This window comes from Pongo pygmaeus, chromosome 2 (assembly GCF_028885625.2).
Source record: "Pongo pygmaeus isolate AG05252 chromosome 2, NHGRI_mPonPyg2-v2.0_pri, whole genome shotgun sequence".
Taxonomy (NCBI): Eukaryota; Metazoa; Chordata; class Mammalia; order Primates; family Hominidae; genus Pongo; species Pongo pygmaeus.
In genome coordinates this window covers 163,328,162-163,351,359 of record NC_085930.1, presented here as the reverse complement: position 1 = coordinate 163,351,359, position 23,198 = coordinate 163,328,162, and the positions used below count along the sequence as shown (strand labels likewise).

General features: G+C 34.3%; 1 protein-coding gene across 1 annotated transcript in view; it reads left to right on the top strand.

Annotated features, from left to right (window-relative positions):
* GPR149 (G protein-coupled receptor 149) overlaps positions 1-23,198 on the top strand; it is a 104,374-nt gene that overhangs the window by 1,871 nt on the left and 79,305 nt on the right. Inside the window, exons 2-3 of the mRNA XM_054479943.1 lie at positions 591-783; positions 6,786-7,234. Coding sequence (XP_054335918.1) covers positions 591-783; positions 6,786-7,234 — 642 coding nt within the window. The remainder of the gene's footprint in view (positions 1-590; positions 784-6,785; positions 7,235-23,198) is intronic.

Sequence of the window (23,198 nt, the reverse complement as noted above, 5' to 3'; positions counted from 1 at the left end):
GAATTAAAAGGTTTTTTTCTCCTCAACCTTCTGTCATCCCTTTCTCGCCGTTCCATTCCCGCCTGGAGAGGACGACGCCCATCTCCAGCAGGGCGGGATAGAGGGGAAGAGAGATCAGTTGTGGAGGGAGAAGACAGGGGACAAAACAGGCTTTTGTTCCTCCTTCCAGGAGGAAGCCGATTAGGAGGTGGCAGAGTGGCGCCCCGCTGTGACGAGCGCGCATGGGCGGAGATGAGGGTCCAGGGAGGCGACAAAGGCCATTCGGAGAATCAGATGCGGGTTTCACGGACGGCTGTTTCTCAGCTAGCGTCCTCCACGTTGTAGACTGTGCCTTTCTGGTGGAGTCTTGAATAGGCAGCGGGCGCAGATCCGGCGCTCAAAAGCTGAAACCCCTCCCAACCCTGGGGGTGTGCCCCGCCGTTCCCAGGAGCCCATCACCAAGGACAGGGAGCCAGCTCCGTAGCAGAGGTCCCCGCTGTCCATCAGGAGAAGGAACTGGAAAGGGAACTGAGGCAGCGTGCGTGGAGAAAAGGCTTGAGAAGTACAAAGTATAATTTTAGGTTAGGTCTGAAGTTCTCTTGCCCTTGCAGATGCACATGGTGATCCAGAACGTCGTGGGGTTTCAGAGCCTTCCCTTGGAGACATTCAGCTTTCTACTTACCCTGCTGGCCACCACTGTAACCCCAGTGTTTGTCTTGTCCAAACGCTGGACCCACTTGCCCTGTGGCTGCATCATCAACTGCAGGCAGAACGCATATGCAGTGGCGTCCGATGGGAAAAAAAGTAAGTCCTCAACACTGCAGTGATTGGCAGCAATATGCATTCAGTGACTTTAAGAAAAGTGGTCTATTAACTAAGTTGCCTCAGTAGGGGATGGACAGTCCAAGGATAAATGTAAGTGGTAAATAGTGAGAAGAAATTATAACATGAAACAATCACTGCAACAGTTTGGGGGTAGATTTTAAATGCAGCTGGTTTTGAAAAACCCCATGAAGTGCTTGTGGCACTGAATAACTATTTTAGGTAGAAAAAAAAAAGGAAAGACTAGAATTCATTCAGCACACCATGTCAACAAAGGCACTTAGATGATACATTCACCATAGTTCTTAGTCCAGAAAAGAAAATATATTCCCCTCCCAAGTCTAGAATGAGACGCAGCATTGCTATAAGAAGCTTGCATTTGAAAAAGGATTATTAACCCTCCGAAAGAAGTTGAAAACTCATTATATTATAACATTATTATGCAATGGAACAGTAAAGAAAGGCATTTTTGTTGTTTTACTGCTAGTATTCTTCCAGGGTTTTGGAAAGTTTTCAGAGTAAGGAATCAGAGTGCTTGAAAACAGTTCCAAAACAAATTGTAAGTGTAGGCCTCTCTCTCTCTCTCTCTCTGTCACACACACACACACACACACACACACACCCTGGTCCAAACATAAAAACAAGCAAAACCCTCAGTTTCAAAAAAAAGCCACAAGTGACAGTTTGTTACTGTGTGTTCATGTATGAATCTAGCCAAGTTATTTACTTAAAGAAGATTCTGTGTTCTGAAGAGTACACCTAGAATGAGAGTGGAAAGCAGGGTCCCTTCCAGAACTCCCTACAGTGTAATTGTTCCCATATGCTAAGACAGGAAAAGTGTTGACGAATGAGTTGTATATTTTGACTCTGCCAGGAAGAAAAAGGAGATTATTGTATTATTCCAGACAAAATATAGGATGGTCTATCACTTAATAAATCTGAGAATGCATTAGTGTATGCTGCATTAACTGTCCTATTAATTGTCCTTTGCTCAGAGTATGTAAGTATATTATTCTTTAACAGAGATGAAGGTTAAATAAAAACAGTCCATCTCAGGCTATTTTAGGGTTGCAAAATCCAGAGGATATCAAAGTGTACTCTGCAATCAATTCAACGACAAAGTTATTTTATATAATTAGCCATGAATTGGCCATTTTTTCCATGTCATAGTGATGGCATTTAAAATTTAGAATGTCTAGATATTTTTCAAATGACCAGAAAATTTTTTTTGTTAAGAATGCCATTAAGTTTTATTAGTAGTAGATGGCAGATGCATTTGTCTTTAAAATAACCTTAGAACTTATAATAATGATGTGTCTCTAAAGATTAATATCCAGAGCAACAGTGACAGAGAAAATTAATAATAAACCCTTATGGGCCACTTATAAAAACATATAACATAAAGGAAACAATTCACAAACCTCAAAACTCTAACATTCTAATAAATCTTAGCATTTTGCCACTAAACTAGTGAACCAGCCCGGTCTTACAACATCTAAAATTGTGAGAGGGATGAGTCTAGTGCCAGTGAAAATGAAAAGTCATAATGAATTGGTTGAAGGCAGTCATTTTTAAGAAGTGGGGACCAGCCATCTCAGAGCTGAAAACAAAGCAAACGACAGACTTATTCTTGTAAATGACCTATGAAATATTCTACTTTCTGTACTGCACAGACAAAAGAGTCTTACGGCAGGCTAGCAGAATCAACAGTCACACTCATATCACAGGTTTGAAATTAAAAATATGTCTTTTGAGATCAAAATAATATTTTTTTCTAAAATTACCATTGCTTTTATTTGTGTTTATTTTAAAATTCCAAAGAAGGACTTGAAATATGAAGGCTTATGAAAAAGAAGCATGGCTTCACAAATAAAACATTGTGAGAAACTTTAGTTTAAGATGCTTATAGTTCAAATGGCTCCATTCCCACTTATGATCCAGGCTGTGATATCAGAAAATTCTGACAATAACAATGATGTGTTTCTACTGTCTGAGAAGCCACCATCAATTTTCCTATTGATAGTGTAACACAACAAAATTTTAAAACCCCAAAGGTAGCACATGCTTAGGTGGACCAGGTGGTTGATCAGCTAGAGTATCTTAATTCTTCGATGGTTCGAGTTTTATGTTTAAACTTTTTGTCCATAACAAACTAAGATTCCCTCTCTTTACATCCTTTATCAGTCAGTGAACTTCAGAAGAAAGAGAGAGAAAATATTTTTTTCTAACATATTTATCATAGGTTAATGTTGAAGATGTAAATATAATTATACATCTCAACTTCACTAAATGGGAACTGACAGAAGTGCAACCAGAAAATGAATGTGAGCAGTGGAAAATAATTTGCAGAAATAATAATCCTCTCCTGTTTCCAACAATCTGTATTACTAGTGTCTCAAAAGTGTTTTGTTGTTGTTGTTGTTGTTTTGTTTTGTTTCTCAAATGATTTTAACATAGAGATCTCAGGCAGTAGACATACTGTTTGGATATGGCTTTCAGACTCATTTTGTTTGCCTGACATGACATTTTTTAAATTAAACAGCTAAATGTCAAACACATTGTATAAAAAACAGATTTTTGTTCTTTATTTTTTTGACAAAATGATAGTATCTGGTAAGTGACATTACTCTGAAGAATGATTTGTTTTTATAAGTTGATGTAATTACTCACATCTAAAATTGTAATTGGCAAGATGTGATTAAAAGCAGAAGACTAGAGCTAATTCATATTTTATCAAGGATTTTGGAAGAATAAAGATTTTGCTTTTAAGAACAAAAAATTATATTTATTTTTAAGATGTTTAGTATAAATTTCAAAAGATTCTGGACAATATTCTGATGGCTTTTAAGTTTCTTGCAAATTATTAATCAATGAAAGATCTCTGACTTTCACAGACACACACACGAAATACAAAAAAAAGTTTTTAAAAAATCTCAACTATGTATTTTTTTTAGTGATATAAAAGTAGGAGTCAGGAACTGTAGCACTGTCAAGGCCTTCCTCCTATAAATAAATCAATATTATAAAGATACCATTTTTTTGAAATCATATGTTATTCAGCTAGCATCATTGAGTCAAGGCTAACCTAACAAACCATTCCTGTCACAACAAGCATGATTCCTACAGGTTGCTTCACTCATTCATTAATTCACTCACTCAATAAATAAATATTCATTAGGGAAAAAGTCACTATGTGTCTAGCACTGTGCTGCATGTTCAATAAGGAACAGAAATTCCCAACCCATGACCCATGAGCTGAATTTGGTTCAAAGATCTGGTTTTTAACCAATTTTTATTGTTACTTAAAACTAATTTTAATTATGGACCAAAATTTTAAGATCAGGATATTTTACATCAAGTCTATGAACCTGGTTTGTCTGAAAAATTAGAATTATTGACAACACAACCCCTAATCTCCCCACAACTGGCTGGAGCTGAGAATCCTCCTTAGATGGAGGAAGAACTTTCCCATTTGCCTTTGTTAATAATTAAAGCATAGGAGATATACCTAATGTAAATGACAAGTTAATGGGTGCAGCACACCAACATGGCACATGTATACATACGTAACAAACCTGCACGTTGTGCACATGTACCCTAGAGCTTAAAGTATAATAATAATAAAAAATAATAATAATAATGTTACCTAAATGGCCCCATAGACACTTTTTATTTTATATTTTTGGTTCATTTAAAAAAAGACCTAGTCTTTACCCTCAAAGAACTTAAAAATGATTAGTTTTGACTCTGATTCTCATATTTTCTTCAACATAATTTTGATTATTAACTATATTGTTTTAATTTGTTTTTATAGGGATTTGCCCCCTTAAAACCAGCCTCTCATCTTACATTGTCAACTTTATGATATTATAACCTATTATCTCAAGTTCAGGTACATTAGTTATTTCAGGCAGAATTTGCCATTGAAGTGATAAGTCACTAACAAGAAATGTTTTCATTGATTATACTTTGTAATTACTGTATTTCCTCTGACTTAAAAACAGCACATTGTGTAATTCTGCTTCCATTAACATAATTCTTTCATGGGTCTGATTAGCAAGAAAGCAATTTCAAATAAAGACAAATAACTCCAATTCTGAAAACAGCTAGCTTTAAATTCATATCATTTTACCTGTAAGCAATCTTCAGTAGCTTTCGTCTGTCACCCCCTGTTTTCTCCAGTGTAAAATAGAATCAATACGTTTTTTACTATGTAGGGTTGTTGGTGTGTTAAATGAGATAATCGATGTGCAAAATGGCCTCAGAATGTTCTATCACATCATGGTCTCTTGATAATCCTCCTTTCTTTTCATAGCCTACCTCACACTGCCCCTTGTCCCTTGTGACATGGAGGTGAAGTCTCCTTTGACACATTCTGCACACTCCTTCAAAAACATTACTCATTTTTGCTTTATATATTTGAGATTACAATGTGCAACTAATAAAATTATAGTCATAGACATCAATTTTATCATGTTATATCACAAAATTGGGATTTTTTGACAGCATTTGTTTTCTTAATGGCCTTGAAATGACAATTTGTCACTTTCTATCTTTTTTGGAGAAAAAGAGAAACCCATCAATAATTTAAACATCCTTTTAGTTCCTTCACCTTTCACATTCTTAAAGCAAGTTAAACAGTATAACTTAATTTTACTTGACTATGTTACTAGAAAAGGTCAGTAAAAATCTAAATGAGACAGTATATAAAATATGAACATCTGTTTCTACTTTTAGTTTTTCTTTGAATCAAACTTGTTCTTGTTTGTGTTCTGGCTCAAACAACAATGAATGATACTAATAAATTCTATTTTTCAGTCAACAGAATTGGTTTATAAATCTTAGATTCTGAGAAACATTTCAGTAATAGAATCAGCATATGAATGACACTTGGGTATATTGCAAAATGGATCAAATTTTACTTATCTTTTCCATAGAAAGATGATAGCTTTTCATACATTTTTTCTATCAAAGATAGCTAAATGTCTCAGTATAAAACACAGAGCTATCAAAGTAGAAAATATGTTTAAACAAACCATGTTTTGACAGATGAAAGCACAAACATTAAATTATATCTTGTCTACCACCTTGATATAACTTCATTCTTAATATATAAAACTTATCTAGCATTTAATGACATTCAACATAAAAATTGTATCACTTTCTGTCACTTTCTTGCTTTTTATTCTAAGACTTTGCATCACTCCACCAACTAATAGTACTATAATTATGATTTCATCATATTTCACCTGATTTAAATCATAAAAAGTTTTATGCATTCCTGCTAAACTCTTCTTGTAATAATCAGCTTTATAGACATTGTAAAGTGCTTCAATTTACAAAAAATATTAATCCATCTAATTTTTTACCAGTTCATTTCACATTTATTTGTATCAGAAATGTACATGTTATTTTTTAAAATTTAAAAGCTGTTTTGCAGCATAGTCTAATTTTTAATGTATGCATTTATAGACATATAGATGACAAAAAATTATATACCAAAATATTTAAAGACGTTATATTTATTGGTGGTATTCTTAGCTGAATAACTCACATAATATTAAGGCTACTTGATAATTAATTTCTAGCAAAATAAAATGTATAAATAATATCTCTTATCCCAAAATATAAGGAAATGTGCAAAATAATTGGTAGACTAAGAAAAGCTAAAACAATGTATTTGAGAATTTCCTAATGTATGGCTAAGTTTTTGTTATGTAAGGCTTCTTTAGAGACTGAAAGAGTTTTTAAGATTGTATGTATTTCAAGACCCTCATTGTGTAAATGAGAAAAATTAGACACAGGGTGATAAGATAATTTTGTGAGGCATAATTTCTTTGCATAACTGACAAAAAGTAAATGAAGATAGCTTTAAAATGTATAATAATCAAGTTGAATGCTTTCTATTTTTATTTGCTATATATATCCAATGTTGTCTTTATCTACCTTACTAGCCATAAACTGTTGTTTTTATTTTTACTCAGTCAAGAGAAAAGGCTTTGAATTCAATCTATCATTCCAAAAAAGTTATGGGATTTATAAAATAGCACATGAAGATTACTATGATGATGATGAAAATTCCATATTCTATCACAACCTGATGAACTCTGAGTGTGAAACTACAAAAGACCCTCAGAGAGACAACCGTAACATCTTCAATGCTATAAAAGTAGAAATCAGCACCACGCCCTCTCTGGACAGCTCCACACAAAGAGGCATCAACAAATGCACAAATACTGATATTACAGAAGCTAAACAGGATTCCAACGACAAAAAGCGTGCGTTTTCTGACAAAACGGGAGGTGATATTAACTATGAAGAAACTACCGTTTTTGAAGGGCCAGAAAGAAGACTGTCTCATGAAGAGAGTCAGAAACCAGATCTTTCAGACTGGGAGTGGTGTAGGAGTAAATCAGAAAGAACTCCTCGTCAGGTACAGTAAAAGTTGTTCTTGCTGTTAAATTGAAAGTAATACTAAATATGATAGTCATGAAAAACATTATCAGTTGTTTGTTTTATTCAATCAAGCCCAACATTAACTTCACTTGCCTCAATTAATTTCCACGATATTTAATTTTATTTCAAGATTTCTTTTGAAGGACTTTTAATTCTTTTAATCAGTTTAAAATCTATACATTTTATAATAGGAAGAGTTAAACAGGCTCTTTAAGAAGGGTAGAGCATTCTTTTTTAACCTCAAGTAACCTGCATAAATTCAGATTAGATTCTCAGAACTCATGGTTCAAATTAATTTAATTTGTAGATTTTATTTTTCCCTCCTCCATTCCAAAGGTATACCTTAAGTCTCCAAGGGAAGTTTTATTTTTTCATGTAAAGGCAAATATTTATACAACTAGCAGTGAGAAGTGTTGTTCTGTTGAAAGTATATTAGGCAGCTTGCCTTTCAGTCTTACTAGAATTAATCCCTCCAGTACCCAGCAGAAAAAAAATATTCCAGAATACATTCTCGTGAGCATTTGCAAGCCCTTATGAATGTTCCATCTCCTTAAATATGGAAGAATCATTTTATAATATTTTATAAAACTAAAGGAATTTGCACATGAATTTCTCATCCTTTCCTAGATTTCAGCCTTCCTAAAATGGTGAGGGATCCTTCTTATTCATTGAAATGGCAGTATGATATTGATATGAGATTTTTTCTTTCCCCAAGTTCTCATATGTGATAATTAAGTTGCCCTTGCTTTCCACACTATTGATTTCCTAGAAAAAAAGAGCCTTTTTTCTACATGAGTTAATGGAAATCAGAATCTACATGCACCTAATCTCTGGAATCAAAAGCATTATTTTAGAAATACACTGCTAGGAGTAATGTATTCATTGATCAAAAGTATGATCATATAACACCAACTATAAATATGAGCAGAATAATTTGAGATTTTCTTTATTCTCATTGATTAAATAAAACTACTAGTCTCCTGATACCATTGTTTTAAAAGTGAATTGAATAGTAAAATAAGGTGTATAAAATATATTATACAAAAAGACAACTGTGCATATGTTTAGACTTTAGAAGTCAAAGGAAAATATCACTAAATATTTGTCATAAATTAAATAGTACAGTAAAAGGTGGAGGCCAAAGAACACAATGCTCCATACGTTTAGGAAAAATCTGTTTCCCTAGCTAAGAGGGGAATTCCGACACTTTCATCGCCAATTTGCTCCTGAATAATCTAAACCTCTTAGTCTTGCACTTAGAAATTGTTAAGTTATATTCATAAGGAAGCACATGTGTGTGTGTGTGTGTGTGTCCATCCCAATAACTTGTAACTACCTTCTGTGCTAGTCACCTATATCATCCTCGTGATTACTCCTTACAGATTACAGCTATCTTGAATCTTACTCATATTTTTTGTTGTATTCTTCTATCACAAATGTATGTACTTCTAACATACTATATTGTTTAGCTTTGCTAATTTTGAGCCTTCTAAAGATGGTATCATGCTATATATAGTCTTCTGGGACCTGCTTTTGTTCATTTAACATTACTAAGTTCAATTTTCTTATTTATTTCATCAAAATCGTGGGAATTATTATCTAAAATACCAGAACTTAACACCCTCATTTAAAAGCCTTGGTTATAGTTTGGAAAGTAGGGTCAAATAACTATAACTAGAAATGTGAAAGAATCAGACACTGCTTGCACATAAGTACACTGTCCTGGGAGAATGATGAAGAACAACTTACCCACAATCTTCTTTAAATCAAAAATTAAAATGATTTATGTAAAGTATAAAACTTTGATCAATCCAGGTATCTTTCAGCTATAAATATTGACTTGTTAAATATAGATATTTAAACAACTGTGATGATCAAGTCTTTCAGGAAACTTCTCTGAAATGGTCGCTATGAAAAATAATGATTAGTGGTAAAAGATGGATAATACAATATTCTGGAAAGGTAAAACTTTTTATTTCCAGGGACTAATTAAAATTAAATAAAATACTATCATAAATTTTAAAACAACAGAAAGAAATCCTAAACCACAGACTGACATTTTTTGTATAACCTTCCCTTAGTAAAAGTACCTGTGGTCTTTAAGGTTAGCCTTAAATACAAATACAAAATTTTAAATTAAAAAAGTTCTACAAAATTCTACAAAACATTTTAAATCACAAAGTTTAAAATGTTCACATTGTAATTTAAAATGTTAGCAAAAACACAGTTAGGACTGAAAACCTTATGAGGACTTTTCCTAAGACTAAAACAACTTTTAATTCTTACCCTTTTCTTCAGCAGCAAATATTACATGGAAGTGAATGATGACTTAGAAAGGACTTTCATTTTTATCTTTTTCTTCCCAGTGCCGTTCTTTGCTCTCAAAGCAATGTTAACATATGTATCTTATATAGTGATGCATTAAACTGTGTGGTAGACACTGCAGTTACTCTATAAAAACACTACTTCTTTTGATTGTTTTATGGTTGTACTTTCAAACATTAGGCTCAATTTATCAGTTTGTATCTAATGGTACTACATTTAATAGTATGTGTTCTCAGGATTTTTTAAAAAGCAGATTTGATTTTAAACATATTTAGTGAGCTCTCCTTTATTTCTACAATATGCTGTTTTTAATTAAAGTTTATGTTAACAATTCCCAGAATATTTTCTTGGAAGTCCTGGTAGGAGTGAGAATATCATCAAACCAAGGTTAAGGCGTAGAAATTATGGCAATAGAATGGCTTCAGTAGATTTAAATGTGATCCCATAAAATTTACAAGAATTGAAGGTATTCATAAGACTGAAATTCAATTTAAACCTGGCCACACAATCACTTCTTTTTGAACCCCTAATAAGTAGAAATCTAAGCAGTTTACCATTTTGAAAGTTCAGAAAAAATAGTCAGAAATGTCAGAGTTTTTTAGTTAGAAAGTCTTAATGTGATAGCCATCGGTATGACTCTTTCTGAAATGAAGTGATAATTTTCTAGAACCCCACATTTTGTCATCTACGAATAAAGAAAATTGGACTTATAAAATAATTGACTGGCTTGTGGGTGATCACTCTATTTTCTCTTTTAATACCAAGTTCATAAAATTATCCTGGATTCCATTTTCTTTCCTTTTAATGTTTTGTTTTAGAGTTCCAGAAACTCACTCATTTATTTTTGTGAATCAAAAACATAGATATCCTGAAACTTTTAATCTATTTACAATCCTATCATTATAGGATCTGTAAGGTGCAAGGTCCTCCATTTTGCCAGTAGGGTGTTTTAAAAACAGATTCTGAAATATTCCCTCTCAAATGAGAGACAAAGCAGGGGGAGGTAATTGTGTTTAAATTTACTACATAACCACTTAGCTTAAGGGATAAATAAAGCCAACAAGAACTAATTTTAAAGTCACCTGAGAATCAAGGAAATTTTATTTTCATTTTAAGGAAAATGTTTTAGCTGTCTAAAAAGAGTTTTCTAAAGTTATGTTGTGTCAGTTGTTAACAGAGTTTAGTAGCAGCATTGGTTTCTATAGTATTTTTAAAATATTATTATTTATTTAAGTAATTTTCATAGGAAACTACAGAATCCAAAAGCCAGCTGGACTATTTTGAGCTCTTTAGATCGGAGCTTCTCAAGTTTTAATATACATATGAGTCAAATGGGTATCTTATTAAAATGCAGATTTTGATTGATTAGGTATGAGATGGGATCCAAGATTCTCCATTGCTAATAAGCTTCCAGATGATTTCTGTACAAACCAAGGTCCCACCTCAGACCTATAATCAAAATCCCCCAGTGGACTAATATGCACATTAAAAATTTTAAAGTGCTGCTTTAGATTCTAATGGCTAGAGAATGTGCATGAGTTTGAAGTGCAGGGCAAAATTAATTCTTTCTATTTAATATATGACCCATAAAGTATAAGGCTGGAAGAAAATACTCAATACGCATATTTTTTTCCTCTTCCTAAAAACTGTGCATCTTTTCTTTTCACTTTAAAAAATAAACTATTTTAAAAACGAGAACAGTGTTTTGCTGTTTTCTGTGATATTACTAGCTTAAAATGAAGATGCCTAAACTTGTCTCTGAGTAATTTCTGACATTTTAACTGAAATGACCATACTAGAAAAAAATCCACTTAAAACCTATTTATAGCCTCCACCCGGTCATCTTAACAAAAATAATCATCTGGAATATACTTTATTTTTGACCACATCCATTTGTTTGAAGTGCTTAGTTTATTACTCGCTGTTCAGAAAATTGAAAATTTGCTACACTGCCTAGTTTTTTAAAAGTATAAACTTTATTGTTTTTATAATTATTAAACTAACATATAATCATTGTAGAAAATCTAGAAATTGCTGATAAGCAAACAAAAAACTCACTTCCACCTACCCAGAGTTAACCACTGTTTACATTTTGTTGTATAAAATATCTGGCTGTTTTCTATGCATATATTTTTACTTTTGACAAAAACAAACAAACCAAAAAAAGTCTTGCTGCATGTACTGCATGCGCTCTGCTTTTCTCCACTTAACAGCATAACTTTAACCTCAATTTAATTGTTTCAGCCCTTTGTGTCATTATCTGGTATAGTTTAGAGTGGCTATTTGAAGTGTGGCTGAAAATTTATCCATGAATATAAATTTGCTCTCAGGTATATAAAACCTTGGAAGTTGAACCTAAGGGAATTTTATTCTAAACTACTTCAGATATTTCATAGTACATTTTGTGATCTTCACAGCATGCATCATTTGCTGCAATGAGTAAAATAGCTTTAACTGCTCACGTTCTACAAATTCAAGGGAATTAGCATTGGATCAAAGCTTGTGTGGAATCATATAATTTATCTGTTAGCTAAGAATTCTGTTAACGTTCTCATAAAAGTCTCCTGGCTTAAGAAACCTAAAAGATTGTGTACTGAAATGACCCAGCTGTGGCTTAAATCTCTTCTTGGTTATTCTCTACTTGAACTCAAGTGACTAGGAACTCACTACATTTTTTAAACTTTTTATTGTGAACTAATACATGACCTACAAAACAGTTGCAAAAACATAGTACAGAGTTTCAATATATCTTAATTCAGTTTCCACTAATGTAAAGTTACACTGTACAATGCAATTATCAAGAAATTAATAACTAATCTATAAATTTTATTTCAGTTTTACCAATTGTCCTCTTTCTGGTTCTGGATCTAATCCCTGATGATAAATCGTACTTGTTTTTATGTCTCCTTACCTCCAATTTGTAACAGCTTCTCAGTCTTTCTTTGTTTCGCATGACGTTTACTCTTTTGAAGACTACTGGCCAATTTTGTTTTTTTATTTTTGGAATACCCCTCAATTAGTAATTGTCTTATTTTTCAATTGATAGAATTAAAGACAAGAATATCACAAAAGTGATGTTTGTCTTTTCTAGTGCATCATATCAAAAGGTACATGATGCTGATACATCTTATGATGGTATCAAAAGGTACATGGTGTTGATACATCTTATGATGGTGATGTGAACTTTGATCCCTTCATAAAATTGGTGTCTGCCAGATTTCTCTATGTAAGGTTTCTATTTTTCCCCCTTGTAATTTTTAAGTGTCTTGTGGAGAGACATTTTCAGGTTATGAAGATATGCTTCATATCACAACCTATCCACTAATTTTAGCATGCACTGATGAATCTTACCTGCAACAATTGTTATGTGATGGTAATTTTCTATTTCTACCATTCTTCTTTTTGTTTGATTCTTTGTATATTATGATAATGCAGTGATAAACATTTTTATACATGATTCCTGATGCACATAAACACATTTGATTTATTTATTTTTTTTTATTTCAATAGGTTTTTAGGGAACAGGTGGTATTTGGTTACATGAATAAGTCCTTTAGTGGTGATTTCTGAGATTTTGGTGCACCCATCACCCGAGTAGTGTACACTACCCAATGTGTAGTCTTTTATCCCTAGCTAGCCCCGACCCTTTCCCCTGAGTGTCCAAAGTCCAATGTATCATTCTTACACCTTTGCATCCTCATGGCTTAACTCACACACATGAATGAGAACACATGATGTTTGATTTTTCATTCCTGAGTTGCTTCACTTAGAATAGTCTCTAATTCCAGGCAGGTTGCTGTGAATGCCATTATTTTGTTCCTTTTTATGGCTGAGTAGTATTCCATATATATATATATATACTACAATTTCTTTATCAACTTGTTGATTGTTGGGCTTTTGGGCTGGTTCCATATTTTTGAGATTACAAATTCTGCTGTGATAAACATGCATGTGCAAGTATCTTTTTTGTATAATGACTTCTTTTCCTCTGGGTAGATACCTTCTAGTGAGATTGCTGGATCAAATGGTATATCACTTTTAGTTCTTCAAGGAATCTCCACACTGTTTTCTATAGTAGTTGTACCAGTTTACCACCAACAGTGTAAAAGTGTTCCCTTTTTACCACATCCCTGTCAATATCTATTATTTTTTTATTTTATAATTAAGGCCATTCTTGCAAATGTGAGGTGGTATTGCATTGTGATTTTGATTTGCATTTCCCTGATCATTAGTGATGTTGAGCATTTTTCTATGTGCTTCTGGCCATTTGTATATCCTCTTTTGAGAATTGTCTATTCATATCCTTAGCCCACTTTTTGGTGGGATTGTTTGTTTTTTCCTTGATGACCTATTTGAGTTCTTTGTAGATTCTAGATATCACGCTTTTGTCTGATGTATAGATTGTGAAGATTTTTTCCCATGCTGTGGCTTGTCTGTTAACTCTGCTGATTATTTCCTTCACTGTGCAGAAGCTTTTTAGCTTACTTAAGTCCCATCTATTTATCTTTATTTTTGTTGCATTTGCTTTTGGGTTCTTGGTCATTAAGACTTTGCCTAACCCAATGTCTAGAAGGGTTTTGCCAAGTTTATCCTATAGAATATTTATGGCTTCAGGTCTTAGATTTAAGTCTTGATCCATCTTGAGTTGATTTTTGTATAAAGTGAAAGATGAGGATCCAGTTTCTTTCTTCTACATGTGGCTTGCCAATTATCCCAGCACCATTTGTTGAATAGGGTATCTTTTCCCCACCTTATGTTATGTTTTTGTTTTCTTTGTCAAAGATGAGTTGACTATAAGTATTTGGTTTTATTTCTGGGTTCCCTATTCTGTTCCATTGGTCTATGTGCCTATTTTTATACCAGTACCATGCTATTTTGGTGACTATGGCCTTGTAATATAGTTTGAATTTTGGAAATGTAATGCCTCCAGATTTGTTCTCTTTGCTTAGTCTTGCTTTGTCTATGTGGGCTCTTTTTTGGTTACATGAGAATTTTAGGATTGTTTTTCTAGTTCTGTGAAGGAATGATGGTGGTGTTTTGATGGGAATTGCATTGAATTTGTAGATTTCCTTTGGCAGTATGGTCATTTTCACAAAATTGATTCTACCCATACATGAGCATGGGATGTGTTTCCATTTGCTTGTGTCATCTATGATCTCTTTCAGCAGTGTTTGGTAGCTTTTCTTGTCTTTCACCTCTCAGTATTTTATTGTTTTTGCAGCTGTTGTGAAAGGGGTTGAGTTCTAGGTTTGATTCTCAGCTTGGTTGCTGTTGGTGTATAGTAGAGCTACTGATTTGTGTACACTAATTTGTATCCTGAAACTTTGCAGAATTTATTTACCAGTTCTAGGAGCTTTTTAGATGAGTCGTTAGGGTTTTCAAGGATCATCGCAAACAGCAACAGTTTGACTTCCTCTGTGCCAATTTGCCCTTTTTTCCTTTCTCTTGTCTGATTGCTTGCCTAGGACTTCTATGTTGAATAGAAGTGATGAAAGTGGGCATCCTTGTCTTGTTCCATGTCTCAGGGATATGCTTTTTACTTTTCCCTGTTCAGTATAATGTTGGCTGTGGATTTGTCATAGATGGCTTTTATTACCTTAGGATATGTCCCTTCTGTGCTAATTTTGCTGAGGGTTTTAATCATAAAGAGATGCTGGACTTTGTCAAATGCTTTTTCTTCATCTATTGAGATGATTATGTGATTTTTGTTTTTAATTCTGTTTATGTGGTGTATTACATTTATGGACTTACATATGTTAAACCATTCCTGCATTCCTGGTATGAAACCCACTTGATCATGGTGGATTCTCTTTTTGATATGCTGTTGTATTCAGTTAGCTAGTATTTTGTTGAGGATTTTTGCATCTATGTTCACCAGGGATACTAGAGTCCATAGTTTTCTTTATTTGTTATGTCCTTCCCTGGTATTGGTATTGAATGATACTGGCTTCCTAGAATGATTTAGGAAGAACTCTCTCTTTCTCTATCTTTTGGAATAGTGTCAATAGGACTGGTACCAATTTTTCTTTGGATATCTGATAGAATTCATGTGTGAATTCGTCTGGTCCTGGACTTTTTTTGGTTGGCAAATTTTTAATTACTATTTTAATCTTGCTGCTTGTTATTGGTCTGTTTAAAGATTCTATATCTTCCTGGTTTAATCTAGAAGGGTTGTATAATTCAGGGAATTTATTCATCTCCTCTAGGTTATCTAGTTTATGTGCATAAAGGCATTCATAGTAGCCTTGAATAATCTTCTGTATTTCTGTGGTATCAGCTGTAATATTTCCCATTTCATTCGTAATTGAGCTTATTTGGATCTTCTCTCTTCTTTTCTTGATAAATCTCGCTAATGGTCTACAGATTTCCTTTATCTTTTCAAAGAACCACCTATTTGTTTAATTTATCTTTTGTATTAATTTTGTTTGTTTGTTTCAATTTCATTTAGTTCTGCTCTGATATTTGTTATTTCTTTCCTTCTGCTGGGGTTGGGTTTGAATTGTTCTTGTTTCACCAGTTCCATGAGGTGTGACCTCATATTGTCTATTTGTGTTCTTTCAGAATTTTAGATGTAGGTATTTAATACTATGAACTTTTCTCTCAGCACCACTTTTGCTGTATCCCAGAGGTTTTGATAGGTTTTGTCACTATTATCATTCAGTTCAAAGAATTTTTAAATTTCCGTCTTGATTTCATTTTTGACCCAATAGTCATTCAGGAGCAGGTTATTTAATTTCCATGTATTTGCATGGTTTTTAGGCTTCCTTTTGGAGTTGATTTCCAATTTTATTCCACTGTGGTCTGAGAGAGTACTTAATATAATGTTAATTTTCTTAAATTTACTGAGACTTGTTTCGTGGCCTATCATATGGTCTATCTTGGAGAACGTTCCATGTACTGATGAATAGAACGTATATTCTGCAGTTATTGGGTAGAATGTTTTGTAAATATCTGTTAAGTCCATTTGTTCTAGGATATAGTTTAAGTTCATTGTTTCTTTTTTGACTTCCTGTCTTGATGACCTGTCTAGTGCTGTTCGTGGAGTATTAAAGTCCCCCACTATTATTGTGCTGCCATCTATCTCATTTCTTAGGTCTAGTAGTAATAGTTTTATAAATTTGGGAGCTCCAGTGTTAGGTGCGTGTATATTTAGAACTGAGATATTTTCCTGTTGGACTAGTTCTTTTATCATTGTATAATGTCCCTCTTTGTCTTTTTAAACTGCTGTTACTTTACAGTTTGCTTTGTCTGATGTAAGAATAGCTACTCTTGCTCACTTTTGGTGTCCATGTGAATCCTTACGTGTTAGGCCAGTCTCCTGAAGATGGCAGAAACTTGGTCAGTGAACTCTCATCCACTCTGCCATTCTGTATCTTTTAAGTGGAGCACTTAGACCATTTACATTCAATGTTAGTATTGAGATATGAGGTACTATTCTATTAATCATGCTATTTGTTGCCTGAATACCTTGGTATTTTTCATTGTTATTTTTATATAGGTCCTATGAGATATATGCTTTTAGGGGGTTCTGTTTTGGTATATTTTGAGGATTGGTTTCAATAGTTAGAGCTCCTTTTAGCAGTTCTTGTAGTGCTGGCTTGGTAGTGGCAAATTCTCTCAGCATTTGTTTCTCTGAAAAAAACTGTGTCTTTCCTTCATTTATGAGGCTTAATTTCACTGGATACAAAATTATTGGATGATGATTGTTTTGTTTAAGGAGGCTAAGAGTAGGACCCCAATCCCTTCTAGGTTGTAGGATTTCTGCTGAGAAATCTGCTGTTAATCTGACAGGTTTTCCTTTATATGTTACCTGATGCTTTTGCCTCACATCTCTTAAGATTATTTCCTTTGTCTTGACTTAGGGCAACCTGATGACTATGTTCCTAGGAGATGATCTTTTTGCAGTGAATTTCCCGGGTACTCTTTGACTTTCTTATATTTGGATGTCTAGATGTCTAGCAAGACCAGGGAGGTTTTCCTGGATTATTCCCTCAAATATGTTTTTCAAACTTTCAGATTTCTTTTTCCTCAGGAACACAATTTGTTCTTAGGTTTGGATGTTTAACATAGTCCCAAACTTCTTGTAGGCTTTGTACATTTTTTAAAATTCTTTTTTCTTTATCTTTGATGGATTTGGTTAATTCAAAAGCCTGTCTTTGAGCTCTGAAGTATTTTCTTCTGCTTGTTCAATTCTATTGCTGAGACCTTCCAGTGCATTTTTCATTTCTGAGTGTGTCCTTGATTTCCAGAAGTTGTGATTGTTTTTTATTTATGCTTTCTATTTACTGAAGAATTTACCTTTCATATCCTGTATCATGTTTTTAATTTCTTGAAGTTGTACTTCACCTTTCTTTGGTGCCTCCTTGATTAGCTTAATAATTGACTTTCTCAATTGTTTTTCTGGAAATTCTGAAATTTTGTCTTGGTTTGGATCTACTGCTGGTGAGCTGGTATGATCTTTTCAGGGTGTTAAAGAAACTTGTTCTGTCATATCACTAGAATTGTTTTTCTGATTCCTTCTCATTTGGGCAGACTATGTCAGAGGGAAGATCTGGAATTCAAGGGCTGCTGTTCAGGTTCTTTTGTCCCATGGGGTGATCCCTTGATGTGGTGTTCTCCTTATTCCCCTAGGAATAGGGCTTCCAGAGAGCCAAACTGTAGTGATTGTTTTTGCTCTTCTGGGTCTAGCCACCCAGTAGAGCTACTGAACTCCAGTCTGGTACTGGTGAGTGTCTGCAAAGAGTCCTGTGATGTGATCATCTTCAGATCTGGCAGACACGGATACCAGCAACTGCTCTGGTGGAAGTAGCAGGGGCGTGAAGTGAACTCTGTGAGGGCCTTTGGTTGTGTTTTTGTTTAGTGTGCTGGTTTTGTGTTGATTGGCCTTCAGCCAGGAAGTGACACTTTCAAAAGTGCATCAGCTGCAGCCCTATAGGGAGGATGTAAACTTGCCCTAGGGACACCTGGTTAAGTATTCAGGTTTCTCAGTTGGTGAGCAGGGCCATAGAGCTCCCAAGAGATTATTGCTTTTGCCTTCGACTACCAAGGCAGATAGAGAAAGACCACCAGGTGGTAGCAGGGATAGGTATGTCTGAGCTCAGCCTCTCCTTGGGCAGGGCTTGCTGTAGCTGCTGTGGGGGATGGGGGTGTGGTTCCCTATGCAATGGAGTTATATTCCCAAGGAGAGGATTATGGCTACCTATGCTGAGTCACACAGGTCACCAGGAAAGCGGGGGAAAGTCAACAGTCACAGGCCTCACCCCTCTCCCAAATGCAGCCCACAGTCCTAGAGGCCCGTCTCACTCCCGCCGTGCCCCACTAACAGCCTCGCATCTATTTCCAGGCAGCCAGTGACCAGGCTGAGAACTTGCCTCAGACCACAGGCCTCCCTGCTGAGAATGCAAGCTGACTCACAGGTTTTTGGGGTCTCAGGGAGTCTGCAGCAGTGATCCAATTCCTTCAAAGGGTCTGTGGATTCTTTTGGCTTTCTTGGTATGTTCCTGCAGTAGTTCTTGGAGCAAAAGTTCATGATGTGAGTCTCCACATGCTGCTCTGTCCATCTGAGTGGGAGCTGCAAGCTAGTCCTGCCTCCTATCTGCCATCTTCACAAGGTCTTATTTCTACCATTCTTTCTATATTTAGTATAGGAATTCTACTGTAAGGAAAAGCTATCTCTTCTCCTTCATTTACCTATTTATTTATTTATATCAGTATGGATTCATAGATATTTATTTTAACTTACAGATCATAAACTATACTATCATTTATTTTGTTACCCCAACTATTCTATATTTGGCCGTCAGGAGCTCTTTCATGTTGGTATCTCTATCTATCCAACATGCCATAATCATTTTTTAGCATTTTCTGACTTTCTGACAGCACGAGATATCCCAGCATCATTGTGTATTTTCCTTAACCTGGCCCCAGAATCAAGAGTTTTTCCAAGGAACTCTGAAGTATTTAGAAGCCAAAATCTGGGTGCTAGATACACTCATTGCTACTGAGGTGTCTTGCTTCTAGGCCCTAACCTACAGAGCTAGGAAATATATATATATATATAGGAAATATATATATGTGTGTGTGTCTGTGTGTATACACATGACATATACACACATGAACATATATATACACATATGCTTATGTGTTTATCTATATTTCTATATTAATCACCCCATATTAATAATTTTAAAACAAGTTTATACTGATACCTCCAATTCCAATCAACTACTACAGAGTTCATTCAAGCCTTTCTCGTTTCTTATTTACTTCCTTTCCTGACAGTGAAAAAACAGGCTTTTATCCACAAATACGTTTACTTTTTTGCCCAGTTCTGACATACACATAAAGAAATTTTAGAATTGCTAACCCACATTCCTGTAGGAAAAAAATATTAAGAGTATAATAATTGCAAATGGTTATTACCTTTAGCTTACAGGTTACAGTCAAAACATTATCTTCCAAAGTTACTTAGGTCAGTTCTTTGCTTTTCCATTTTTCCATTCCCTTCATTTTATATTACATTTTTCATTATTTATATTTGACTATGTAAAGCATGATCAGGTTTTCAAGCATCAGAACTATATAAAACATGATGTGGTTTGGCTGTGTCTCCACCCAAATCTCATTTTGAATTGTAGCTCCCATAATTCCCATGCGTTACGGGAGCGACCCAGTGGGAGATCATTGAATCATGGGGGGTGGTTTCCCCCATACTCTTCTTGTGGCAGAGAATAAGTCTCACAATATCTGATGGTTTTATAAGGGGAAACTCCTTTCACTTGGTTTTCATTCTCTCTTGCCTGACACCATCTAACACATCCCTTTTCCTGTCTGTCATGATTGTGAGGCCTTCCCAGCCATGTGGAACTGTGAATCCATAAAACTTTTCTTTCTTTATAAATTACCCAGTCTCAGGTATGTCTTTATCAGCAACGTGAGAACGGGCTAATACAAAAGGCATATGCGCTTCATTCATTTTTCTTCTCTGATTTTATTTTTCTCATTCTTTCCACCTTGTTCCTACATACCCTCTGTAAGTAACCAATCATATAGTTTATGGTTTAACGTTCCTGTATTTCTTTTTGCACAATTGGGTAGATACATGTTTGTCTTCTTATATCCCCTCTTTTCTTACACGTAGATATGCTTCATGCTTTACTTTTTCCTTAACAATAAATACTGGACATCTCTACATATTAGTTCACAGACATCTTCTTCATGGCTGTGTAATAACCCAGTGTAAATATACCATAGTCAATTTAACTACTCTGTAGCTTGTTTCCAATATTTTGCTAAAATCAGTACTGCAATGAGTAACTAACCTTGTATGTATGTATTTGCACATTGTTGGAGGTGTAGCTTCAGGATAAATTCTTAGAATTAGAGTTTCTTGGTCAAATAATAAATGTAGTTTTGCTAGGAATTACCAAATACCCCTCTAGAAGGATTATACCAGTTTCTACTCCCACCAGCAATGTATGAAAGAGGATCTTCTTTCCCACCACTTCAGTAACAGTGTATATTATCACACTTTTAAACTTTTTCCAGTGTGATAGGAGAGAAATGATATCTCAGGGTTGTTTTAAATTATACTTATCTAATTGTAAGTAAGCTTGAATAGTTTTTATATATTTAAGGAACTTCTATCTTTTTCTCTATTATAAATTGTTATTATTTTTTCCAATTTTTATAGAGACTTCTTTTTCTTCATCTTCTAATTTTTAAGAGTTCTTTACATATTAGAAATATTAGTTCTTCTTCCATTATATACTATGTTACAAATATTTTTTATCATTTATCAGATACGTTTCGACTTTTGTTTATAGTATTTTTTTACCATGCACAATTTTTTGTTTATAATAAAAATTATCAATCTTTTTATTAATTGCATTTGAATTTTTTTAATAATAGTTAGAAATCCAGTTTAAAATGGAATTCACCCATGGTTTTTTCTAAGTACTTGTATGGCTTCATTATTTCTATTTTGATCCCAGGTCCATTTGGATTTTATTTTTGTGGTAGATGTAAGATATGGGTATAATTGTATATTTTTTCCAAATGGTTGCTTATTATTATTAAAAAGTATTATTTATTTAAAGGTCAATCATTACCCACAGTGAGTTATCATCTTTATCTTATACATTTCCATATCTACTTGGATCTATTTCTAGGCTTTCTACTTTTTTTTTTTTTTTTTTGATGGAGTCTTGCTCTGTCACCCAAGCTGGAGTGCAATGGTGCAGTCTCAGCTCACTGCAGCCTCTGCTTCCCCGGTTCAAGTGATTTTCCTGCTTCAGCCTCCTGAGTAGCTGGGACTACAGGTGCAAGCCACCATGCCCAGCTAATTTTTTGTATTTTTAGTAGAGACGGGGTTACACCGTGTTAGCCAGGATGGTCTCGCTCTCCTGACCTCATGATCCACCCACCTTGGCCTCCCAAAGTGCTGGGATTACCTGCGTGAGCCACCGCACCTGGCCATATTCAATCTTTTTTGTCTTCAGTATAAATGAGGTTTTCTCTATCATTATACCCTCTCACTGGCTATTGTTTGTGTGTATTAAAGCTATTGATTTATGCCCATAAATTTTATATCTGCCACATTACTGAATTCTTTTGTTTAAATTTATTTTATCATTATCAAAAATTTCTAAGTATAATATCATATCATCTACAAATAGAAATTGCTTTACTACTTCTTTATTAATTCTTATGCCTCTGTTTAATTTCTCTTGTCTGATTATATTGGCTAACACTCCTAAAATATCGTTGAATAGTGGAGGAGGTGGTAAGCATTCTTGCCTTCTTCCTGATCTTAGTGGAAAGGTTTCTGATGTTTTCCTATTAAGAAAGATGACAGCTCTCACTACTTTGTGAGGCAGATAATTTAAATTTCTGCTGCTGCTGCTGATGATGATGATGATAGCTAGTATTTATTGAATACTTGCTATGTTTCACATGAGGTTCTAAGTACTTTACATAAAATTGCTCACTTAGTATTCACAAAAACTCTATGTGGTTGGTACTGTTACTCAATTTTACAGACCAAAAAAATGAAGCACAGAGAAGTTAAGCCTAAGGTCTATCAGAGCCTGTGAATAAACTTAGGTTATCTGATTCCAGAGACAGTCCATATGTTCACTACCATATACTGCTTCAAAGAGATAATTTTGATAGTTAGCAATCCTTTCCTACACTGAGTTTAAATCTATTCCCCTCACAGAGGCAGATTAGTATCACCTAGGGGATCTTTAATTATGTCACAATATCACCCATAGAAGTTACGATTTAATTGGTCTGGAGTGAGATTTGGGTATTAGTCTCTAAAACTGTGTGTGTGGATATTTGAAAAATATATAACAGAGAACTTATATTTAGAGTATGTAACTTATAAAGAACACCAATAGTACAACAAGAAAACAATAGACAACCCAATGGTATGTGAGCAAAAGATTTAAACTGATACTTCACGTAAAAGAAAATCCAAATAATCATGGCCATGTGTAAAGGTATATCTCAATTAAAATAACAGTGAGTGACCACTGCACACCCACACAAATAGCTCCAATTAAATAGTCTGAAAATTTCAAGAGTTAATGAGAATATGGAAAAACTTAAAT